We start from the raw sequence: 23,387 nt of genomic DNA, 5'->3' as shown, positions 1-23,387 counted from the left end.
CACCAATGGAAAAATTCTTAAAGACATTCTGTCTTTTGTGTATATATCTTAAATAGACCAACGGCAAATCTAATAGATAAATTGGTCTATCGTTATCTTCCCACATGGTTGTTAACCTTTTAACATATTTCCTACAGAAAGACAGGAAATCTCCTGTATTTCTATTATTTGGATTTATGTCACAGTGTTGAATTTTGATTTGACTGAGTCAGTTGTTGATAGGTAGATTTGTCCAATACTTACATCATGTATCAAGTAGTTCACTTCCTCTTCATCCTTCATCACAAAGATGGGGAAGGCGTAATCATGGAACATCATACTGTTACCATTGAGGTTCCACTGCCCCTCCCTACAGTTGCCATAGTCACTGTTACCATGGTACAGACCTACATTATAAAATAATGACAGGTGAGCAAAACATTGAGTAATGAATTTCAATAAGCTTTCAATACTTATTAAATACAATGTACAATCATAGAGGAGCTTTCCTATAAACCGATCACGTACGTACAGTACATGAATATTTGGTGGGTTAGGAGAGGGTTGGTTTGGAGGGATTTATTTTGACTGTTCAGAGTCCAAAAGGATTCTTTGGGAATTGTTGATGCTGTTTTGTATCTTTGAAGCATTACATCTCAATTTGTTAAGGGTATTGATAAATAGAATTTATTTCATTGAACTACGTATAATTATATAATAATACTAGTTTGATGTTTAGATGATAAACTTACCATATGGGTCATTAGGACAGGTGGTGTCCGGAGAGAACGTGTCCGGTATAGGAGTTGTGTCCAAATGTATCACCATCATTCCATTGATCTTTCCAGAATTCCATAAATTCTGCACATTTTTCCTATAAATTACATAAAGTCATAAGATGATTCATTTGGTGACAATGTCATTCCATTCAATCTTAATTTTATTACTTTTTTCCTGTATCAAGTCCAGAAACAAGAACATAAGAAACACAGTACTATAACTATATAGAACTAAAGAATATTACTATGATCGATGCTACATAATGTTATATGGCGCTATAGATATCACTATGGCCAATCTAATTAAAATCTAGATGGTCATTCTCACTACGTTACATGAACATCTAACAACATCCCATATGGGGTCACGTTCCGATGACCTTTGAGATATGTGTATGTCACTTTCAGGGCAATTGTCTATTTGTCGATGAAATTAGAGGAAACCATTTCATCCTATCATACATCTGAAGCAAACCATTTCGGCACAGCATGTATATAGCTATGCTATGTAGGACGAAATGACTTGAAACAAATTGACAGGTTTAGGTGGGGAAAATCATAGTATTTTAGTACATACATATTGTTACAAAGCTTTTAACCTTGAAGTGAAGGTTACATCGATTAATCTGATTTCAATGTGATCGTGATGTAACTGCAAACAATTTGTGAGTGGTAAATGATCATCAAGATATCTGAGATGCCAACCATTTTGTTTTTTTGATCAGTCCCAAAATCAAAAGGGCACATGTACAGCTAAGCAAAGAAAACTAAACATACACATGAAATTTCAGAAAGATCTATCCAGTACTTCTTATGAAATAGTGAAACTAATCTTCACTGTCAAAATCCAAGGTAGACACATTCAAGCAATGGTCGAGTTATGCAAGAAACTTGTGTACACGTATTGCAGAATGAGTTAGTGAGTAGTCCTGGATCCTATCAGGGCTTTTTCTCACAGGTTTCGGAAAGGGCCTGTTTGTCTCATTTTAGGAAGAAAATTGGTAAATTGGAAAAGATTTTTTCAGGAGTAAACTGCAAATTTTGGGAATTTGGCTTAAATATGAAATAATTTCAATTGGGAATGGGGCCCATTAACGGCCCCCAAAAGCCCCCAGAAAAAGCCCTGCCTATGCCTAACATATCTTGGGGGCTGACATCCAGTTACTTTTTTTATATGTAACCTCTTTGATTTGAACTTGTAAATTCGGGGAATTTTTTGCCCCCAATTCATTATATCATATTTTGTGTATTTATCAATTAACTGCTTACTCTGTGGCTTGAGGTCGCTCAAGCTAGGTATCTCTCCTTTCTATCAGTCATAGCTAGCTAAGCTATGATCGCTCTAGCTTGGGGGTTGCATGTCCCAATAGTATCATTAGTATTTTAATTGTTTAGGTGTATCTTTTTTAGTAGTGAGTTAAATTTTATTATGTAATATTGTTATTTAGTTGTAAGAATGAGCAGCCCCTAAGAATGCCAAAACATTTAATAATTAATATGAGCCTGAACAAGTTATTGGTTCCATTCAATATTTTTTTGACTTTCATACTGTTTTGTTGTGTATAAACATAAACATGTACAAATGTATGTATTGTGTTGTCTCCTGATTTGTGGCATCAGGTAATCATTCAAAATATACAGTACATACACTGAGATATCTATTTTATATATAATGGAAGTTTTAAGTGGATGATATCTTAACTCAAAAAGTTTAATCAATGAATAAAATGAGACGGAGGAAACAGTTCAATATTTTCGTTTCCTGCTTGAAGGATGCTTCAGACCAAATATGGTCAAAATCAATTTAGTTGGTCTTGACTTGTACACTGCAGCAATTTTTAGGACAAGTTGATAGACAGCAGACAACTGATGGATGAAGGACAATTTGCAACAGGCCACAGGAATAAGCTAACTGTGGTCCTTCAACCAGATGATAACAACTATTCCTGTTCCTATGTGGTGTGTACAGTCCTGTGATAGTTACATAGTTATGTCTATTAGACATTTCTTAGACTAAGAAATGTCTGTCGTGTTAGAGTGAAAACTTTCTAAATAGGAGTTTGCAAACATTTCTTGTTTCATAAATCTTCTGTAAGGGGGCAAATACAGAATCAATTTTGTTAATAACAAAAAGGCAAATGTTTATAGCATGAGCAGAAACATATACTTAATTAAAGTAACAACAGGGGCTATAATGCGCCCCTGTATCATGTACTTACAGGGTGAACAACTCCGGTCCCATGAGGATGGCGTATGGTGGCTGGTTTGCCTCCTTGATTATATAGTTGATATCGTTAATGGATTCCACATAGTAGACCACCCCAACATTCCCAGACGCTTTAGCTGAAACATCAAATTTGTATACAGTTTGAGAACATTTCTGTATTATCAGGTCAGAATGTCTGCCTTTTATACAACTCTCTGATTACAAAATGTCATGTGTGTACATTATATTGTAATTATATATAGTTTATAAGACATTTCAAGAACTACAAACTGATATACTCACAGATCAGATATATGGTCTATTACAATGGCTATTATATATTGCTAGATTCTATAAATAGAATAACCCTTACAAGTACATCCAACTTGATGAGTGGCATTGAATCGTCTGAAGCAGGCAGACACGCCATTGATCTCCACGTAAGTCTTGTTGCTCACTCTTTCACAGTTAGCTGGAATAGTAAAAGACAAGTGATAATATCAACAGAAATTTAATATTACATTCCAATGCAAAAATCAAATGATTCTAGATCAAACTATTTTTAATTATATTTTAGAAATGATATAGAGGATATGTAACAATGTCTTCAGTAATACCAAATATACTTCATGAGTGGGGCTAGAATTTTGATATTTTTCATGAGTGCACAGCAAGAGTGAAAAATATAAAATAATAACATCAGAAAATGGCCAGCAGTCTATAGGACCCTACAGTATGGTGTATGCTATGAAAGGCTGCTCATGTAAAAAACCAGATACATTTAACGTGTTAGCATTTAACGCGTTAAACACATTTAACACGTTAAACATAACATTTAACGCATTGAAACTAGTTTTAATGCGTTAAGATTTAACTGTTAAGATTTAACGTGTAAAGTTTTAACGTGTTAAATCTTTACACGTTAAATGTTTTCTTGGAATTTTAACGTGTTAAATTTGTTACTAAGCTAGCTAGCATTTAACGTGATAAACAGCTTCGTTCGTTTAATGCGTTAAAAGTTGTAGCTTTTGTTTCAATGTGTTAAAATGACTAAAATAGCAGACCAATCAAATTCCTTGTTGCATATATAAGAATTTGAAGGATTAACAGTATGGCTGCCAGAGCCAGCTTTCTGGAGAGAATGCATTGACTCTACTGTCAGATATTGTTATCGTGTTGGCATGGGGTGTAATGCTGACACAAGAGACACCCTTGTACAAAGGTGACACTTTTCTCTCTCCATTTAATAGTGTTCATATTGATAAATTTTACTAACTTTATACGATTATTCAATATACGACGGTGCCATCTGGTTTTGTGTATTGGGCCCAGTTCTTAGCCCCATAATCCACGATTACTTTCATACATGATGGATCATATGGCAGCCGACCAGATAGACAAACTATCGACAAGTAGGCTAATGGATGTTGGAGTGATAAATACAGTCTCTACATCTCGTTTTCTGTACACTGCATTTATAACACGGTATATTGTGTGATGTTCTGTATTATCTCATCAATTTTCAAAGATGACAAACTACCAAATCACTGAACAAAATGCCACCTTCGTGTCGATGAGTGCAGACACAAATCAAGATTCAAGATGTTTATTACTGATCTCGGACACACTTGAGAGTGTGTAACAAGAGGTCAAACAAGTGAACAGCAATGTTACAATTATAACGACTCAGAGCGTCTGTAAAGGGACTGGGGGTGTCAAACGGGTCCCCGTGATTTTGTGTACGCCGCACCCGGTCCCGGACCCGATCCCGGACCCGATCCCCGTACCAGGAATATTGATGTTATTTTTTTTCTCAACAACGACTTAATGAATAAATCTCATGTTTTTCTTGTAAATCCAGATTTATATTTCCAAAATCTGACATCTCAAATGAAATGGAAGTTATACATACAATTTAGTAATCGTCGATTTACATTTTTCAGGGTGTGATTTTGTGTACGCCGCACTCAACCGTGAAAAGTTACGGTTTTTTGCTGTTTATTCGTAAATAAAGATTTACTTTTATGATATTTCCAATTCCATACATTAAGTAAACCTAGTTCTTGATACAAATATAAGTTTTGATTACAAATAATACTTATTTCATTTCAAATCTTGTCTTTTTTATATCGCGGCGATGATCACGGGGGTTTTTGTTTACGCCCGGTCCCGTACCAAGGGAAGACTACTCCCGATCCACTGCCCCGTGCTAGGACTACTGGTTTACGAGTAGCGTGTATTGTCTGTATACATGCATATAACAGATGTTATATGGCAACCTGTCTTATGAATGTAAATGTCTTTATCTAAAATGTGTAGAACCTTCAGCCATCCTATAAAGAATGTTACCGGGCTCTGCGACGAGGACGCAGTTCTACAAAGAGCCCATTGATATATTTGTTTTACCTACCTGCCTGCCTGCCTACCTACCTACACACCTACCTATCTATGTATCTAACTAACCTACCTACCTACATTACCTACCTACCTACCTACCTAACCTAACCTAATATAATCTAAACCTAACCTAACCTAACCTAACATAATCTAACCTTACATAACCTACGAACCTACCTACACTGTACCTACTTACTTGCCTACGAACATTTACTGCAATGCCAAACAAAACTATCCCTTGAAAAATGTAAACCTGACTTATCACTGACACATCTATTATGAAACCATCTGTTACAGCCAGCGTCACAAGTAACCATATCGTCAAATACATTAGAAAGATGACATCCCTCGGATTCACAATCCATAAAAATATCAAAGGATAAAGTTTGAGAATTTTTCTTTTTCCTATATTTACTGATTTTTTTCCTTGGAAATTTTGAAAATCTACCATTTGAAATGCAATCAACAAGATGACGTCTCATACAATCAGTATCGAATTCTAAATCCTATTTTCCCCATATGCTGATGATACCTGCATTTCTAAGGAAGCTGACAAATGACCCTTATATTTAGTATTACTTATCAAGCTATCAAGTATATATACTTCGCTACCATCTACCTCTTTTACTGATACTACCCAATGGTCCTCACCTGTATGATGGATTTGTGCTGCTGCTGCTGCTGCTGCTGTAGTTGGTTCCATTCGCAATGCATAATCCAACTTACCGTTTTTCAAAACTGGTGCGTACCCTGTATCTGTGTCTACCCGTTTTCTCGTTGCTATAGTAATTCTGGAGATAATATAATGATAGAACTGCGGTATCTAACGAAACTTTTTTCCAGTTATGTAAAGATTTGATTAAACTATTTGTCCCTTCAACAATATTATTTGTAATATCTGTATACTTGTTTCCTATACCAAGCTCCGCTAGTACCCACCAACCTGCATATTTCACTATATCTCCCTTAACACTAGAATTGAAATAATCTACAAAAGGTTCACTCCATTTCTCAGACACCTTATCTAACAAAAACAAAAACTCACTTTCACTATCACATCTCAAAAGCTGTAGAACGTCCTCCATATAAATAGAAATGTCACTACTACCCCTATGCTGGTTCAGCCAAAATCTGATGTCTCTACGTACATGGTTCCAACAAAAAACAAATTTGATATTTGGAAAAACGTCTTCTATGGCATTTTTTATGGCTAATTCCCTGTCTACAACAATGACATGACTACCCTTCGATAAATTAGGAATAAGAGACTTGATACACCACCAAAAAAATTCGTGAATCCTAGTAGATTTCTTATCATGAATGAAAAAAGCTACAGGAATGGTTTTATTATTTTGAAATAAAACATGTGCATAACTATATATAAATATTCGTAGTATACACAATATTAACTTTTTTTTCTCTCACTTTTTCACTTTTGTAATTTTCGCGAAATCTTTCACTAACATCACAAAAACATTGTCCGATATAATTGATTACTAATGTATCTAGACTAAAAGTAATGTATAAATATCTGGTATTACACAATACACGCTACTCATAAACCAGTAGTCCTAGCACGGTGGATCGGGAGTAGTCTGCCCTTGGTACGGGACCGGGCGTAACCAAAAACCCCCGTGATCATCGCCGCGATCTCAAAAAAGGCAAGATTTGAAATGAAATAAGTAGTATTTGTAATCAAAACTTATATTTGTATCAACAACTAGGTTTACTTGAGGTATGGAATCGAAAATATCATAAAAATAAACCCTTGTTTACGAATAAACAGCCAAAAACCGTAATTCTTCACGGTTGAGTGCGGCGTACACAAAATCACACCCTGAAAAATGTAAATCGACGATTACTAAAATTGTATGTATAACTTCCATTTCATTAGAGATGTCAGATTTTGGAAATATAAATCTGGATTTACAAGAAAAACATGAGATTTATTCATTAAGTCGTTGTTGAGAAAAAAAATAACATCAATATTCCTGGTACGGGGATCGGGTCCGGGACCGGGTGCGGCGTACACGAAATCACGGGGACCTGTCAAACGAACCGAGAGAGAGTTTTCTTTGTCCTATCAGTATACCTTCCTTGTTAATCTGTTAATCAAAGACGATTTTGTCACCACACCAAAATCCATCGATTCATATATTTAACAATTGCTTAGTGTCCTTAGTCTTGTCAATAATTGCCTGGGTGTTACATAAACACGATATGCCGAGATGAATCAGATGATAGATGATTTCGTCAAAGAATTCGATGATCGTGATCGCAGGACTATCCCGGAAGGATTAAGGAAAACTACCGATAAAACTAATCTGTAGCGGCATGTGGATGTGTATATTCCTATATCATCAAGCTGAAATTGTTGTGATAACGATACAGCTAATATCACAGACTACTTACCCACTGTAAACAGAAAGAACCATGATATCACATGAGCGATTCTGACAGTGACGGCCATGTTTAGGAATATGATTCATTTCCGCTTTCGACAAAAGGGAGGTAAATCAAATAAATTACGCTGGATTACTGGACGCTATATGCATGGACATTTGTTGATCTCAGGATTGAGTCTACGAAAAATGTTCAAATTTTCTACAAAAATCCTACTAAATATTGAAAAATATTAAGCTTTAAACCAGAAACTTTTATTAAGTAATATAATCTGTATTATGTTTCTGTTTCAACGAAAGTCTGTAATCTTAGAAATTCATAATTTGCAGATTGAAGACACGAGAATATTAATGTTACAAATCGAATATATTGTACAATAAATATTTGCTAGATTTTGTGTAGAGTTTTATTGCGAAAAAAAAAAATGTAATTTAGTGTAAACAGTAAATGGCATGCAAACATGAAAACAGCAAGGATGCATTTCGACAACCAAGTACATGTAGATAGACTTAAAAATCACACGTAGTTGTCTACGAGGATTCATAAAACAAATAAATTCAAAAAGAGTACTGTATAGATAAACAAAATAAATAGAATAAATTAATCAAATGAATAAATTAAACAAACAAATAAGCAACGGCACTACTCACATAGAGGAGACTCGGGTTATAATAGTATCGAGGTAAAAACAATAATGGTTCGATTCCTGTTTGTAATATTTGTCGATCACTACAATTAGATCGATAATGAAACTCGTCTCCAATATCGTTCTGGTTGCAAATGTTACAAATTATACTTTCCCTGGTATGTTGTTCTATCCGAGTATTCAACGATGTGGAACTCTATACATTCTGATATTAGATCCATGCCTTTTTCTGCTTTCAAGTCAGCTTTAGCCCCTAACTTACCAAGCTCAGTACCCCCTTATTACTTAATTGGTGATAGAAAACTTAATATTATTCACACTAAATTAAGACATGAATGCAGTTCCCTTAATCATGACCTTTACCGTTCAAATCTGGTCCAAAACTCAAATTGTGTAAATTGTGGCTATTATTGTGAGAATGCCTATCACTTCTTCTTTGAATGTCAATCTTACACAAATGCTCGAGTTGTGCTTTTAAATCATTTAAGTGATTTAGATATAAATATATCTTTAAGATTATTACTTTTTGGAAATGAAAATATGTCTTTGGATTTAAATTGTGTTGTATTTAACAAAGTACAAAATTTTATAAAATCCAGCGGAAGATTTTAACAATATTTAACATGTTTGAAAATTTTATTGACTTTGTTATATTATTTTGTGTGAGCGCCTAATGTTATGTAGGCCTATATCTCTTTCGTATTGCAGTTGATCAGTCTGTAATATCATCTGTTGTCTATGTAACTATTGTAAGGAAATGGCTTCATAAGTTGTAATAACTTGTGCCAAATCCTATTTGCAAATATGATACATTAAAAAGTTTGTCATTAGCTGCTTCTATCATTTCCCCCAAAGTCTAACAGTACGCACTTTTATGTTTACACTGAATTCTCCACAGATACCAGTAAGTTAGGTGTGGGTGTTTTCAACATCATAGAACATGATTACAAAATTTCATATGTACAGACCGTAAGTTTGGCGTCACAAACCCGAAATCTCACAGCCATATAGCGTATATACAGTAATAAGCTTTATCAAAAATGTCTAATTTACAGTCAATAGAAAGATTATGATTTCTACATATTGCTATAGCACCAAACAAGGTCATTTTCATGTCATATAATTGCTTGGTATTTAAATTAGGAGTGTAGGACAAAAGCCCCCCCCCCCCCCCCCCCCCCCCCCCCCCCCTCCCCCCTCCCCTGGACATTAGCCCCCCCCCGGACATTAGCCCCTAGGACAAAAAAGCCCTTCCGGACGAAAGCCCCCCTGGACATTAGCCCCCCCCCCCCCCCCCTCCCCCCGGACAAAAGCCCCTTCTTTATAAATTTAGCTGGTATACTTTAAATAAATCTGTACTTTTGAAAGACAGAAACTATATATATATATTGTTGTTTTTATCTCTGAAATTTGGAGAATAATTGTGTGGAAAATGAAGGTCCTTGGTTCAATGTCAGCGTAGCATTATATGTCTGGTTAAACATCATAATTTATTTTTTCAAACTTAATATTATTAAGTCAGCTAAAAATTTTAGGAAAGTTCTCCATGATGAACAAATTGTTACTGATTACACATAAGTTTTGACTTCCTAATATACTTCAAATATTGATAATCAAAGAAATGCCTACAAAAGCAATAAACATTAAATTTTGATCCCTATTTACAGTGTCTCAAATTATAATATAATAAGTACCTAACCAAACATGTTGCTCTGCGTTGTAATAAGTGGAACAGCTTATTGTTTATGTAACAGACAGTTCAAGTAGTTGTTGTTGGAACCGGTTGTTTACATTGCCGCAGCCAGTGATGACATATGTATATGTAGCAATTAAAAATCATAAAAAAAAATATATATCATTTTTTATATGAAGGGGCTTTTGTCCACTTTTTGATTAGTGTGAAGGGGCTTTTGTCCTAGGGGCTAATGTCCGGGGGGGGGGGGGGGGGGGGGGCTTTTGTCCGTACCTCTTAAAAACCCCAAGATACTTAAACTCTTGTCAATGTCCGTATGAGATATCATTACCATTATAAGTGAAACGTTTATGTTGAGACTGTCCCTCTACCGAAAACCAGTACCTTAGTTTTATCAATATGTTTAAGGTGCCATACTTTTGAATAAGCGTAAAATACATTAAGTTGTGTTTGTTAATCTTTGACAAAATCTACTAATGGAATGGTATAATTGGCATATCATTACATACAACTTGAGGAAGACTTGTAACTCGGTATCCAGTTTTCCCGTAACATTAAGTGGTGTGAGATACAGTATAAGGTTAACATAGTGTCTGTCTATACAGCTTGTTGTAGTTAACATGAACATCCCAGTTGATATGAAACTGAAACCACATATTTTATCGGGTGCTGAGAGTATTTCGTCACCGTTTACCGGGCGGTAGGAGTGCCCGGCGGCCATAATTGACGGGATTAATACTAGTGAGGGATTATAACCGTACTGGGAGGGGTGAACTGTACTTGGTTTACCTGGGGAGTCAAATCAAGAGTTACCTCCTATAACATACCTAGGAATAAATTAAAATAAAATTAACTGCTGTACTTTACTTTAAACCTTTGAAACATAATTAATATGTAAATGCTAAGAACACTCTGAAACATTTCTAATCAAATTTGTAAAACATGAAATGGTTGTAGGGATATATAAATCTGGGTTGAAAATATGTAAAGATAGAAAAATCTATTGTATTTGGTATAAAGTAGTAGGTTTTCGCAAGTGCAAAAGCGTTCTTGTTTTCAAACACAGGTACGAAGATGTACCACCGTGTAATCAAAGGTCCCCTAAGCCCCAATTGGCCTTCCCGTATGTTTGCTTTGTGCATCTTCGCTAACCAAGGCTTATGATTACGTTAAACTCCACGAGTATAATGTAATCAGAAGCCTTGGCTATAGCGGAGATGGCTTTGTGCGACTGTAGACAATGCACAGTGTACTAACATTACACTTTAACCTATATTTGCAACTGCTTACACTTTAACCTATATTTGCAACTGCTCCTTAGAATGAGTACTACTGATCATCAGAGCATTGGTAGGATTGCACCCTCTTATCGGAGTGCCTACTTTGGTGAGCGAGACCTAAATTGCTGAAGACGGATACTTGTATATTGATGTCTTGTAATAACGAATTATCTTTTTAGAAAAAAGCCGAATTGTAAGGCAAACTGGCACGGAAACCTGAGTTATATGTTCACCGGGTTTTGGTGATGTATAGGTGGCACACCGGGTTTTCGTGATGTATAGGTGGCACACCGGGTTTTCGTGATGTATAGGTGGCACAGCGTGTGTTCAATTGAAAATGTTTTTTCTTGCTATATAAACAAATGATACCTGAAATTTTTACACAAGAATTGAGAAATAATTTAGAAAATTCTTCAAAGTGAAGAATATATAAACATATTGTTGACCAGTTTGTTACACAGGTCTATCTCAGCAAGCCACTGATAATGAAAATACAACAAATATTAGCTAAATATAGGTTGAGTGCACAAACCATAGTATCCCTCGGTCTGAAATGCTATATATGTACTCTTTGTGAAAGAAATGAAGTTGAAACTCATTTCATATTGTTATTCAGAATAAAGAGTGAAAGAAATCAATCCATACTTTTACCATCGACCACCGGTTTACAGAATTGCGAAACTGTTCTCAAGCAATAATGTCATAAGTAATTTTGGAAGATATTTAATCCATGCTACGACTAAGAGGACATTACTTTTGTTAATATTTGTCACCTTTATAACATCCGGTATTGTTTGTCTTGTTGTTTAGAAGTGTTGATGCTTGTGAAAAGCTAAAGTAGCTCAAGATATACCATTATATATCATAATTTAGTTGAACTGGTAAATGAAGGATCATTATTCATGCTGTGTATTAGAATGATTGTTGGTAGATAGACAAAGAAGTCTTTTTTATGATACCGATTGTAAACCACAGTTATTTGACAAATGTTTTTTTAATTCATCTTCCGTTACGTGGCGTACATCTGTTCTACGTGATACCCGATTGATACTGTCCATATCACCAGCCCCAGGGTAACAATATCACAGGGACGCCAACACGTTCACATAAATCATCTTTCCAACTGATAACGTGTGTAGATAAATTTTAATGACTATGTTTCTGCATTGCTAATAAATAAGTACAAAAGACTAAAACATAAAAAAGTTAAAATAAGTATTTAATGCCCTTTCTTAGTTGATCGAATCGCTTATTTCATAATACGACTGTGATAATATGCAGACATCAATATAAAATTAAACATTTCAGCGTAACATCTATGTCATATTAAAGGTAGTACATCACATTATCAATTTTAACATTAAACACAACCGATAAATTATGTATCCATAGTAGTATTCAATGGTAAGGTCTGCTGGTGGACTGTAAGAACCCTCTCACAGTAGATAGGTTAGTTAAGAGGTAGTATTCAATGGTAAGGTCTGCTGGTGGACTGTAAGAACCCTCTCACAGTAGCTTAGTTAGTTAAGATTAAAGTTTATCCATCTGCTTTATTTGGGTGCGAACTTTGGTTACTTTCCAAACCCGAAGTTATAATTTTGGAACGAGCACAATTTGTTATAGTTAAATCTATCCAAGGATTGGAACAATGAACCAGAACAGACGTGTGTACCATTGCTTGGCTGGACAAGCATTGAATCATATATTGATATAAAGAAATTATTATTTCTAGGACGAATGTATGATATGGATAGTAGTATGCTTGTTCACAGAATATTTCTTCCTAGATTTTTTTACGTTTAATTTCAATAGTGGAAAGCAACAGGGTTTTATACTCAATATTATACTTTTTTGAGGAAATATTCCTTGTATGACATTTTTGTTAATTATATAAAACTTTCCAGGAAAGTTACAATGGAAAAAAAACTTGTTTATAAAAGTATCTATAGGACAGAAGAAAATACATGGTTAGAACGTATGTCAAAAGATAACGATTTTTTTCAGATTTAAATCCATTCATAATAAGCTTGAATCACATTACATGTTTCTATGGAAACTTGCTGTGAAATACCCCCAGTATCATATTCATTTTATTCTTCATAAGTTCTCGCTTGTTGAACACCGAGTAATTATGTCATTGCTGTGGTATGTTATACAGTGATAATATAATACATATAATTCTTCACTGTGATAAAACTGAATATGTCCGAGACGAACTGTGGTGCTATTTAATCAGAAACATGGGTATAACTTTCTTTATATATCTACATGATTCATCAGACTTTGATTTAACTAATATTTTGTTAGGAAGTACATTTAATTATGAATTATCAAATGAAGCTATTGAATACTTAAGACTCACAAATTTAAGATTTTTGTATCAAATATTTAAAATGTATGAACCACTTGATTACAAATAATTATCTAATGCCATTTTACTTGTAAAATAACTGTATATTTATAAGATCCTCGTCTGCATGTTGTTTGTACTTTAAATATTCCGTTTATGTACTTTTCATTAGTGGAGGAAATAAAGAGAATAATAATAAAAATAATAGTCTGCAGGCTGAATGTATGTCACCGAGGTAAGGTCTGATGGTGGACTGTGGATTCCCCTCTGACCGGTAGATGTACCGTCTGTGGATTCCCCTCTGACCGGTAGACGTACCGTCTGTGGATTCCCCTCTGACCGGTAGACGTACCGTCTGTGGATTCCCCTCTGACCGGTAGACGTACCGTCTGTGGATTCCCCTCTGACCGGTAGACGTACCGTCTGTGGATTCCCCTCTGACCGGTAGACGTACCGTCTGTGGATTCCCCTCTGACCGGTAGACGTACCGTCTGTGGATTCCCCTCTGACCGGTAGACGTACCGTCTGTGGATTCCCCTCTGACCGGTAGACGTACCGTCTGTGGATTCCCCTCTGACCGGTAGACGTACCGACTGTGGATTCCCCGCTGACCGGTAGATGTACCGTCTGTGGATTCCCCTCTGACCGGTAGATGTACCGTCTGTGGATTCCCCTCTGACCGGTAGATGTACCGTCTGTGGATTCCCCTCTGACCGGTAGATGGCCGTGTGGTGTCAGTTTCGGTTGCGTGTCTTTGAGACTTGTCTTGATGATGGGCAGTTGAACTAGTTTTTGTAAATGATAATATTTATTTTCGGCGATGGCATAAAGACCTACGAATGACTTTTGGTGATAGTTTTTATACAAACCTACAGCAAGCCCTATACACAAGTTTGTGTTTATATTTTTACCGGAAATTGCTTGATGTTAGGTAGTACGTGTAAATGCTAATTAAGGAATTTGTAGCGTTAGGAGTGGATAAGACATTTAGATTGACTCGGGCCAATATTTAATACACCTCTTTAGCATGCATGAGCGTTTGCAAATTCATGTCTGCCTTTCGGCATCACATAAAAAACAAACCGATTTGTAAGATACGTCCTATCTCTTACAGTCGGATGGCGCTGTGGAATGTCAGCAAACATAACGCGTCATATGCGAGATTTTATTTTAATGTTTCTAATGTTTTCAAAGCAGAGGGACAATTTAGTTGGTGTTTGCGAGAAGTTTCAAGATGTCAATTTTTCCATTTTCGCTAGCGTTTTGCTTGCTCCTTGTGTGGGTACCGACAGAAGTAGAGTCACTGTGAGTATGTCACAATTCTAACGATAAAGTGTGTTCGTGTATTAAACAGATGAAACATGCAAAAGGATTACAATACTGTATGAATAAAGGTAAATATCAACTAACATCCGGGTTGGTATCTATCATCGTCAATCATAACGTTCTACAGGTAAATCATCGTATATCATGACGTTCTACAGGTAAATCATCATATATCATAACGTTCTACAGGTAAATCATCGTATATCATAACGTTCTACAGGTAAATCATCGTATATCATAACATTCTACAGGTAAATCATTGTATATCATAACATTCTACAGGTAAATCATTGTATATCATAACATTCTACAGGTAAATCATTGTATATCATAACGTTCTACAGGTAAATCATTGTATATCATAACGTTCTACAGGTAAATCGTCATATATCATGACGTTCTAGAGGTAAATCATCGTCAGTCATAACGTTCTACAGGTAAATCATCGTCAATCATAACGTTCTACAGGTAAATCATCGTCAATCATAACGTTCTACAGGTAAATCATCATATATCATAACGTTCTACAGGTAAATCATCGTATATCATAACGTTCTGCAGGTAAATCATCGTATATCATGACGTTCTACAGGTAAATCATCATATATTATAACGTTCTACAGGTAAATCATTGTATAACATAACGTTCTACAGGTAAATCATCGTATATCATAACGTTATACAGGTAAATCATCGTATATCACAACGTTCTACAGGTAAATCATTGTATATTATAACCGTTCTACAGGTAAATCATCATATATCATAACGTTTTACAGGTAAATCATCGTATATCATAACGTTTTACAGGTAAATCATCATATATCATAACGTTATACAGGTAAATCATCGTATATCATAACGTTCTACAGGTAAATCATCGTCAATCATAACGTTCTACAGGTAAATCATCATATATCATAACGTTCTACAGGTAAATCATCATATATCATAACTTTCTAGTAGCGTTCTACAGGTGTGATACTATGCTATAGTGATTTACAGGTATCATACCATCTGATAACGTATCCGCTGCTAACTTCAGCCCATTGCATTCCAAGTATAATTTTGCACCTTTTCAAAACTTGTATGACCTTATCTATTCATCCATTGCCTTATTTACACTTACAAAGTTTCTACCACTTGTCCTATACAACCTTTTGCTTATTTTCAAGGTAAATGTGAACATCTGAAAGTCACATATACAGATGATAATCTGACAGGCATACCGCATTTCTGTTATCGAGGTGAACATCGGCATAGCAGGGGATATAATTGTGTTATTGAGGCAGAAAAAATAATTAAATAACATACATACATTTTATGTGGTGAGCTAACTCTGTTGTAATTTATTTGTTGTACTGGTGTACGTACCGTATATCATGAAGTACATACTGATATACAGCTCGTTTACAAGGGGAGAGTACTTTGGTAATGATGTGCTTGTTTATTTTCAATCAGAGGAACGATCTGCCAGACGGCCGAGGTAGCGAAAAGCTATGGCCCCATCAAATGCTTATTCACAAGATTATTCAAGAAAGACAAATCTTGCAAAGAGTAAGTAAAGCAAATAATATTATGTATGTTAAAAATAAAGATCAAGTTAAACACGTGTGGTGTGTAGTATACCGTGTATATGTCACGTGTGGTGTGTAGTATACCGTGTATATGTCACGTGTGGTGTGTAGTATACCGTGTATATACTTGTAGTATGTATTTGTTTTGTCATTATCTCCGTTCAGTATAAGATCAGTATATATCTATATCGTCATTATCTCCGTTCAGTATAAGATCAGTATATATCTATATCGTCATTATCTCCGTTCAGTATAAGATCAGTATATATCTATATCGTCATTATCTCCGTTCAGTATAAGATCAGTATGTATTTGTTTTGTCATTATCGCCGTTCAGTATAAGATCAGTATGTATTTGTTTTGTCATTATCTCCGTTCAGTATAAGATCAGTATATATCTATATCGTCATTATCTCCGTTCAGTATAAGATCAGTATATATCTATATCGTCATTATCTCCGTTCAGTATAAGATCAGTATGTATCTATATTGTCATTATCTCCGTTCAGTATAAGATCAGTATGTATCTATATTGTCATTATCGCCGTTCAGTATAAGATCAGTATATATTTATATTGTCATTATCTCCGTTCAGTATAAGATCAGTATGTATTTGTTTTGTCATTATCGCCGTTCAGTATACGATCAGTCTGTATCTATATCGTCATTATCTCCGTTCAGTATAAGATCAGTATGTATCTATATCGTCATTATCTCCGTTCAGTATAAGATCAGTATGTATCTATATCGTCATTATCTCCGTTCAGTATAAGATCAGTATGTATCTATATCGTCATTATCTCCGTTCAGTATAAGATCGGTATGTATCTATATTGTCATTATCTCCGTTCAGTATAAGATCAGTATGTATCTATATTGTCATTATCGCCGTTCAGTATAAGATCAGTATATATCTATATCGTCATTATCTCCGTTCAGTATAAGATCAGTATGTATCTATATTGTCATTATCTCCGTTCAGTATAAGATCAGTATATATCTATATTGTCATGATCTCCGTTCAGGATAAGATCAGTATGTATTTGTATTGTCATTATCGCCGTTCAGTATAAGATCAGTATGTATCTATATTGTCATGATCTCCGTTCAGTATAAGATCAGTCTGTATTTGTATTGTCATTATCTCCGTTCAGTATAAGATCAGTCTGTATCTATATTGTCATGATCTCCGTTCAGTATAAGATCAGTCTGTATCTATATTGTCATGATCTCCGTTCAGTATAAGATCAGTCTGTATCTATATCGTCATTATCTCCGTTCAGTATAAGATCAGTATATATCTATATTGTCATTATCTCCGTTCAATATAAGATCAGTATGTATTTGTATTGCATTATCTCCGTTCAGTATAAGATCAGTCTGTATCTATATTGTCATGATCTCTGTTCAGTATAAGATCAGTATGTATTTGTATTGTCATTATCGCCGTTCAGTATAAGATCAGTATATATCTATATCGTCATTATCTCCGTTCAGTATAAGATCAGTATGTATCTATATCGTCATTATCTCCGTTCAGTATAAGATCAGTATGTATTTGTATCGTCATTATCTCCGTTCGTTCGATATGTTCAATATCTGATTATACCTATTTTCTAATTTTCTTTCAGTAATATAATCTTTTCGGCTGTCAATCTGCGTCGGGGTAAAACACCGTGTAATATCTTATTACGATATTATTTTATATTTCCTCAAATCAAAATGACACCCCCCCCCCCCCCCCCCCCCCCTCCTCCTCCATATTGGTATTAATATCAACGAAAATTTTTACCTTGTTGGCTCAAGTAAGCCCGTAACCATGGCATGACGTCTTCCGATATTTTACAGAACATATGATATGCTATTTTACCTGTAACATGCCATTTATAATGAACTTTTTTGTTTTAATATTTTACAGGAAAACAACGAAACTAGTTTGTAGTAAGTATCAAGATGTTTTTGTACTTAACAATTATTTTCATCTTGTCCCTCATTCAATTTTATTCGAGTTTACATTTTGGTGAAATGTTGTGCTGTTTTATACACGATTTACGGCACCTAATCACCTAGCCAGAAATACCCACAGCTTATACCACTGCACCACACCCGCGTTCTTAAGAAAAGAACACTTCCATGGTGCAGTGATTGTCGTTCCGATACCCTGACATGATCGCAGTGACAAATCGCTTTTGAATTGACATGAATACATTGATAGCAATAAATATACCTACAGGGAGGCACTTCGCACACAAATAAATATATTCCACACAGTACAATTACGACCAGAAATTCAAATCTTTACCTTCGGATCACCAACACATAGTACATATGATACAGTGTGGTAATAAATAGATATATGACATACAATGTAGTAACACAAATGACGAAGGAAGATAGCTTTATGACTCGTGCCCTGACCGGGCCTCGAACTCACGATCTACGGAACCTAATCGTCTAGCCAGAAATAAGCACATGTTATACCACCGCGTCAAATCCACGTCCTTAAAAAATGTTTCCCGCGACAGTGATGGCCGGCCCGACATATATAACTAGGCATCTATCACGTGATCATTGATAAGCACATGTTCCATTGTATTAACATATGATTTAAGGTGGTTTAATTGTGTTTCTGCAGATTCTGATTGGATTTGAATACTTGTTAAATGTGGAACATATTTTAGAACTTTAAATAATTATTATAGTTAATCTGTACTCATTTAGATTGTGAATTACTTACATCTGAAGTATTATTGTTAATTATCTTAAATAAAAATTGTTTTTCTTGTACCAGATATACCCATGTCCACCCAACTTATTACAAATTATTAATTTCCTTCTACACTGGAGTAAATACGTAGACGGACCCATCTTTCCATATGATATTTTTCTTTCCTGGATTTTTGCATCAATATCTTGTAGGTGTCATTGTCATACGTCTACCACTGAATTAGACAGTTTTCCCAACACTTTATCAACATACAGTGTATAATTACAACAGATGGTGATAAGATTGATTTTGAAAGTGTCAGAAGCAGACATATCCGCTGTAAATATTGACACGATTATGTTGTTTCAAATGCTGATATTGATCATTAAAATGTATATGAAAGGACATAGAAAAGAAAGCAAACTTTCAGAAAACTGAGATCTATAAGCCAATAAAAAGTTTAGGGTCTGGGGATAAATTCTAGAAAGGGTGGGAGACCCTAAACAGACATAATTTATTTTGCCTAGTCCCTTTCGTCAGTTTAACAATATGCTGTGATTTTGGGCGTATTGCATCAAAAAGGAAATAAAACTTCAGGAATTACAAAAAAAAAAAAAAAACTTTCTAGAAAATGCCGACTTTCTCAAGTATCTGTTGCTTGTCATCGTCGGAAACTCACAGGAAACGATAGAGCAGGAGCTCTACAGAGCGTCATGGTCCGACCGGATTGTCTGTATGGTACAGTTTGTATATTATGTTATTGACAGTCACCCTCCCCACCACGACCACACTCCCGACAACAGCGACACCAAACCAAACTAGTACGGAGCCCAGCACCACTACCGATCCCACCAGCGTCATGGACTGTTCTGTAGAAACGTTCTTTCGTGACAGTCAAGATTCGACCAAATACTACCAGTGTCTGGGTAACACCCCAACACTGTTCAGGTGTCCGGTCCTTAGTGTCGCCGGAACTGACGTGATCCAGGCATGGGACCAGTACACACACTCGTGTATGATTCCTCCCGAAGGTGAGTGACCTTAGTAGAAGGTTATACAATACTTTATATAAGAGACATATCTACAATATGTAAACAGAGCGGGATAACTCTCGTCCAAACATTGCACTAAATCGTATTGGACTCATATTTCACTAGATAGAAGAACATTTTATGAAACTTAACTGAAATTAGCGATGACATACAGGATTTATATCATTTGGGTAAATTCCAGATCGAATGTCTTCCACGTCCTTACCTCGAGACATTTGACACATAGACATGCTTTTAGAGAATGACAATTGTTTAAATCTCAAATCATAAAACAAATGCATTTTTTGTCTAATAATTCTGGAACTGCAATTTATCAACGATGAACCAATGTGTGTTTTATTGTCCCCTAACGTAGCGAGTCTCTCGAAGGACATACAGAATGTAGAAATGTCCGTCCATCCATTGGTTCTATCAGCGCATGCGCATTTACATATGTCGATGGCTTTAACCAAATTTTATGTCGAAGTTAAAAGTAGCGCTGTGATTGTTATGGGAGGTTCTGACATGGTTCCACACTTGTTTATGAACTTTAATATTTTAACCAATTGTATTATGTGTATTTATTGTTCACCACGCAAGTAAATCCTTAATACAGCACAGTATGCGCACAAGCCATTCAGGTGCGGATATTTTAAGTCCGCATTCCGGATCATACCCTTACAAGTTTACAGTAGGTATAGACAATATAGGGTATTTATTGAGGATTGTGATACACACTATGGTGACCAAAACATGTGTTTATCATTTCCGATATAGGGATGTGACATCTGACAATTTAAGATGATAAAATTAATGTTAATGTTTCTGGTAGAACAAATTGATTCAATATTCAGTCTATTGGTGAAAATGATACCGAATCCCCCCAACTATCCACAGTTTGATCTCCAAGATGATGGATCGACATCAATCAAATGAGGAAAAAAATGGGTTGATAAATTGGATACTAGTAGCTATGAATGTAACGAAGGCCGCTCGCGCATAAAGACATGATTGTTGCAGTTGGCTGGGGGAGATTTGCACGACATTTGTTTCACTTTGTCATTGCCAGTCGAAATTGTTGATAACGATGAAGATGACGTGCACAGGGAAAAACTGTAACAGAAACATGTGTCATTCCAGAGTCCAGAGAGAAATAAAGAATATGATATTTATCAGTTCTTTCAAAAAAAAAGCAGAGAGCAGCCTTGGAGATAAACACATAGGTAACTACAGAACTAGCGGGGTACTGTAGATAAACACGTAGGTAACTATAGAACTAGTGGGGTACTGTAACACGTAGGTAACTATAGAACTAGTGGGGTACTGTAACACGTAGGTAACTATAGAACTGGCGGGGTACTGTAACACGTAGGTAACTATAGAACTAGTGGGGTACTGTAACACGTAGGTAACTATAGAACTAACGGGGTAATGTATATAAACACGTAGGTAACTATAGAACTAGTGGGGTACTGTAACACGTAGGTAACTATAGAACTAGTGGGGTACTGTAGATAAACACGTAGGTAACTACAGAACTAGTGGGGTACTGTAACACGTAGGTAACTATAGAACTAGCGGGGTAATGTATATAAACACGTAGGTAACTATAGAACTAGTGGGATACTGTAACACGTAGGTAACTATAGAACTAGTGGGGTACTGTAGATAAACACGTAGGTAACTACAGAACTAGTGGGGTACTGTAACACGTAGGAAACTATAGAACTAGCGGGGTAATGTATATAAACACGTAGGTAACTATAGAACTAGTGGGGTACTGTAACACGTAGGTAACTATAGAACTAGTGGGGTACTGTAGATAAACACGTAGGTAACTACATAACTAGTGGGGTACTGTAACACGTGGGTAACTACAGAACTAGCGGGGTACTGTATATAAACACGTAGGTAACTATAGAACTAGTGGGGTACTGTAGATAAACACGTAGGTAACTATAGAACTAGTGGGGTACTGTAACACGTAGGTAACTATAGAACTGGCGGGGTACTGTAACACGTAGGTAACTATAGAACTAGTGGGGTACTGTAACACGTAGGTAACTATAGAACTAGCGGGGTACTGTATATAAACACGTAGGTAACTATAGAACTAGTGGGGTAATGTATATAAACACGTAGGTAACTATAGAACTAGTGGGGTAATGTATATAAACACGTAGGTAACTATAGAACTAGCGGGGTACTGTATATAAACACGTAGGTAACTATAGAACTAGTGGGGTACTGTATATAAACACGTAGGTAACTATAGAACTAGTGGGGTACTGTATATAAACACGTAGGTAACTATAGAACTAGTGGGGTAATGTATATAAACACGTAGGTAACTATAGAACTAGTGGGGTACTGTAGATAAACACGTAGGTAACTATAGAACTAGTGGGGTAATGTATATAAACACGTAGGTAACTATAGAACTAGTGGGGTACTGTAACACGTAGGTAACTACAGAACTAGTGGGGTACTGTAACACGTAGGTAACTATAGAACTAGCGGGGTACTGTATATAAACACGTAGGTAACTATAGAACTAGTGGGGTAATGTATATAAACACGTAGGTAACTATAGAACTAGCGGGGTACTGTATATAAACACGTAGGTAACTATAGAACTAGTGGGGTACTGTATATAAACACGTAGGTAACTATAGAACTAGTGGGGTACTGTATATAAACACGTAGGTAACTATAGAACTAGTGGGGTAATGTATATAAACACGTAGGTAACTATAGAACTAGTGGGGTACTGTAACACGTAGGTAACTATAGAACTAGTGGGGTACTGTAGATAAACACGTAGGTAACTACATAACTAGTGGGGTACTGTAACACGTGGGTAACTACAGAACTAGCGGGGTACTGTATATAAACACGTAGGTAACTACATAACTAGTGGGGTACTGTAACACGTAGGTAACTATAGAACTAGTGGGGTAATGTATATAAACACGTAGGTAACTATAGAACTGGCGGGGTACTGTAACACGTA

The 23,387-nt window shown here is 35.7% G+C and overlaps 2 protein-coding genes across 7 annotated transcripts in view; one reads left to right on the top strand and one right to left on the bottom strand.

Moving 5' to 3' along the window:
• The window catches only part of LOC117341323 (nicastrin-like), a 58,829-nt gene extending 50,987 nt beyond the window's left edge, over positions 1-7,842 (bottom strand). Inside the window, 5 exon segments of the mRNA XM_033903175.1 lie at positions 244-386; positions 732-853; positions 2,978-3,101; positions 3,338-3,436; positions 7,774-7,842. Of these exon segments, the coding sequence (XP_033759066.1) occupies positions 244-386; positions 732-853; positions 2,978-3,101; positions 3,338-3,436; positions 7,774-7,831 (546 nt within the window). The 5' untranslated portion in view covers positions 7,832-7,842.
• Positions 1-23,387, top strand: part of LOC117341324 — a 49,495-nt gene that overhangs the window by 16,111 nt on the left and 9,997 nt on the right. Inside the window, exons 1-4 of one of the 6 annotated variants that reach the window (XM_033903181.1) lie at positions 14,909-15,038; positions 16,521-16,616; positions 18,555-18,577; positions 20,111-20,374. In XM_033903181.1, coding sequence (XP_033759072.1) covers positions 14,968-15,038; positions 16,521-16,616; positions 18,555-18,577; positions 20,111-20,374 — 454 coding nt within the window. In that variant the 5' untranslated portion in view covers positions 14,909-14,967. Of the gene's footprint in view, positions 1-14,908; positions 15,039-16,520; positions 16,617-18,554; positions 18,578-20,110; positions 20,375-23,387 lie in introns of those variants that run through there. The other 5 variants (XM_033903179.1, XM_033903180.1, XM_033903176.1 and 2 more) reach the window with 5 other exon arrangements.

Source organism: Pecten maximus, chromosome 13 (assembly GCF_902652985.1).
Source record: "Pecten maximus chromosome 13, xPecMax1.1, whole genome shotgun sequence".
NCBI lineage: Eukaryota > Metazoa > Mollusca > Bivalvia > Pectinida > Pectinidae > Pecten > Pecten maximus.
The sequence above is the reverse complement of the archived record's forward strand: the minus strand, read 5'-3'. Positions and strand labels throughout refer to the sequence as shown.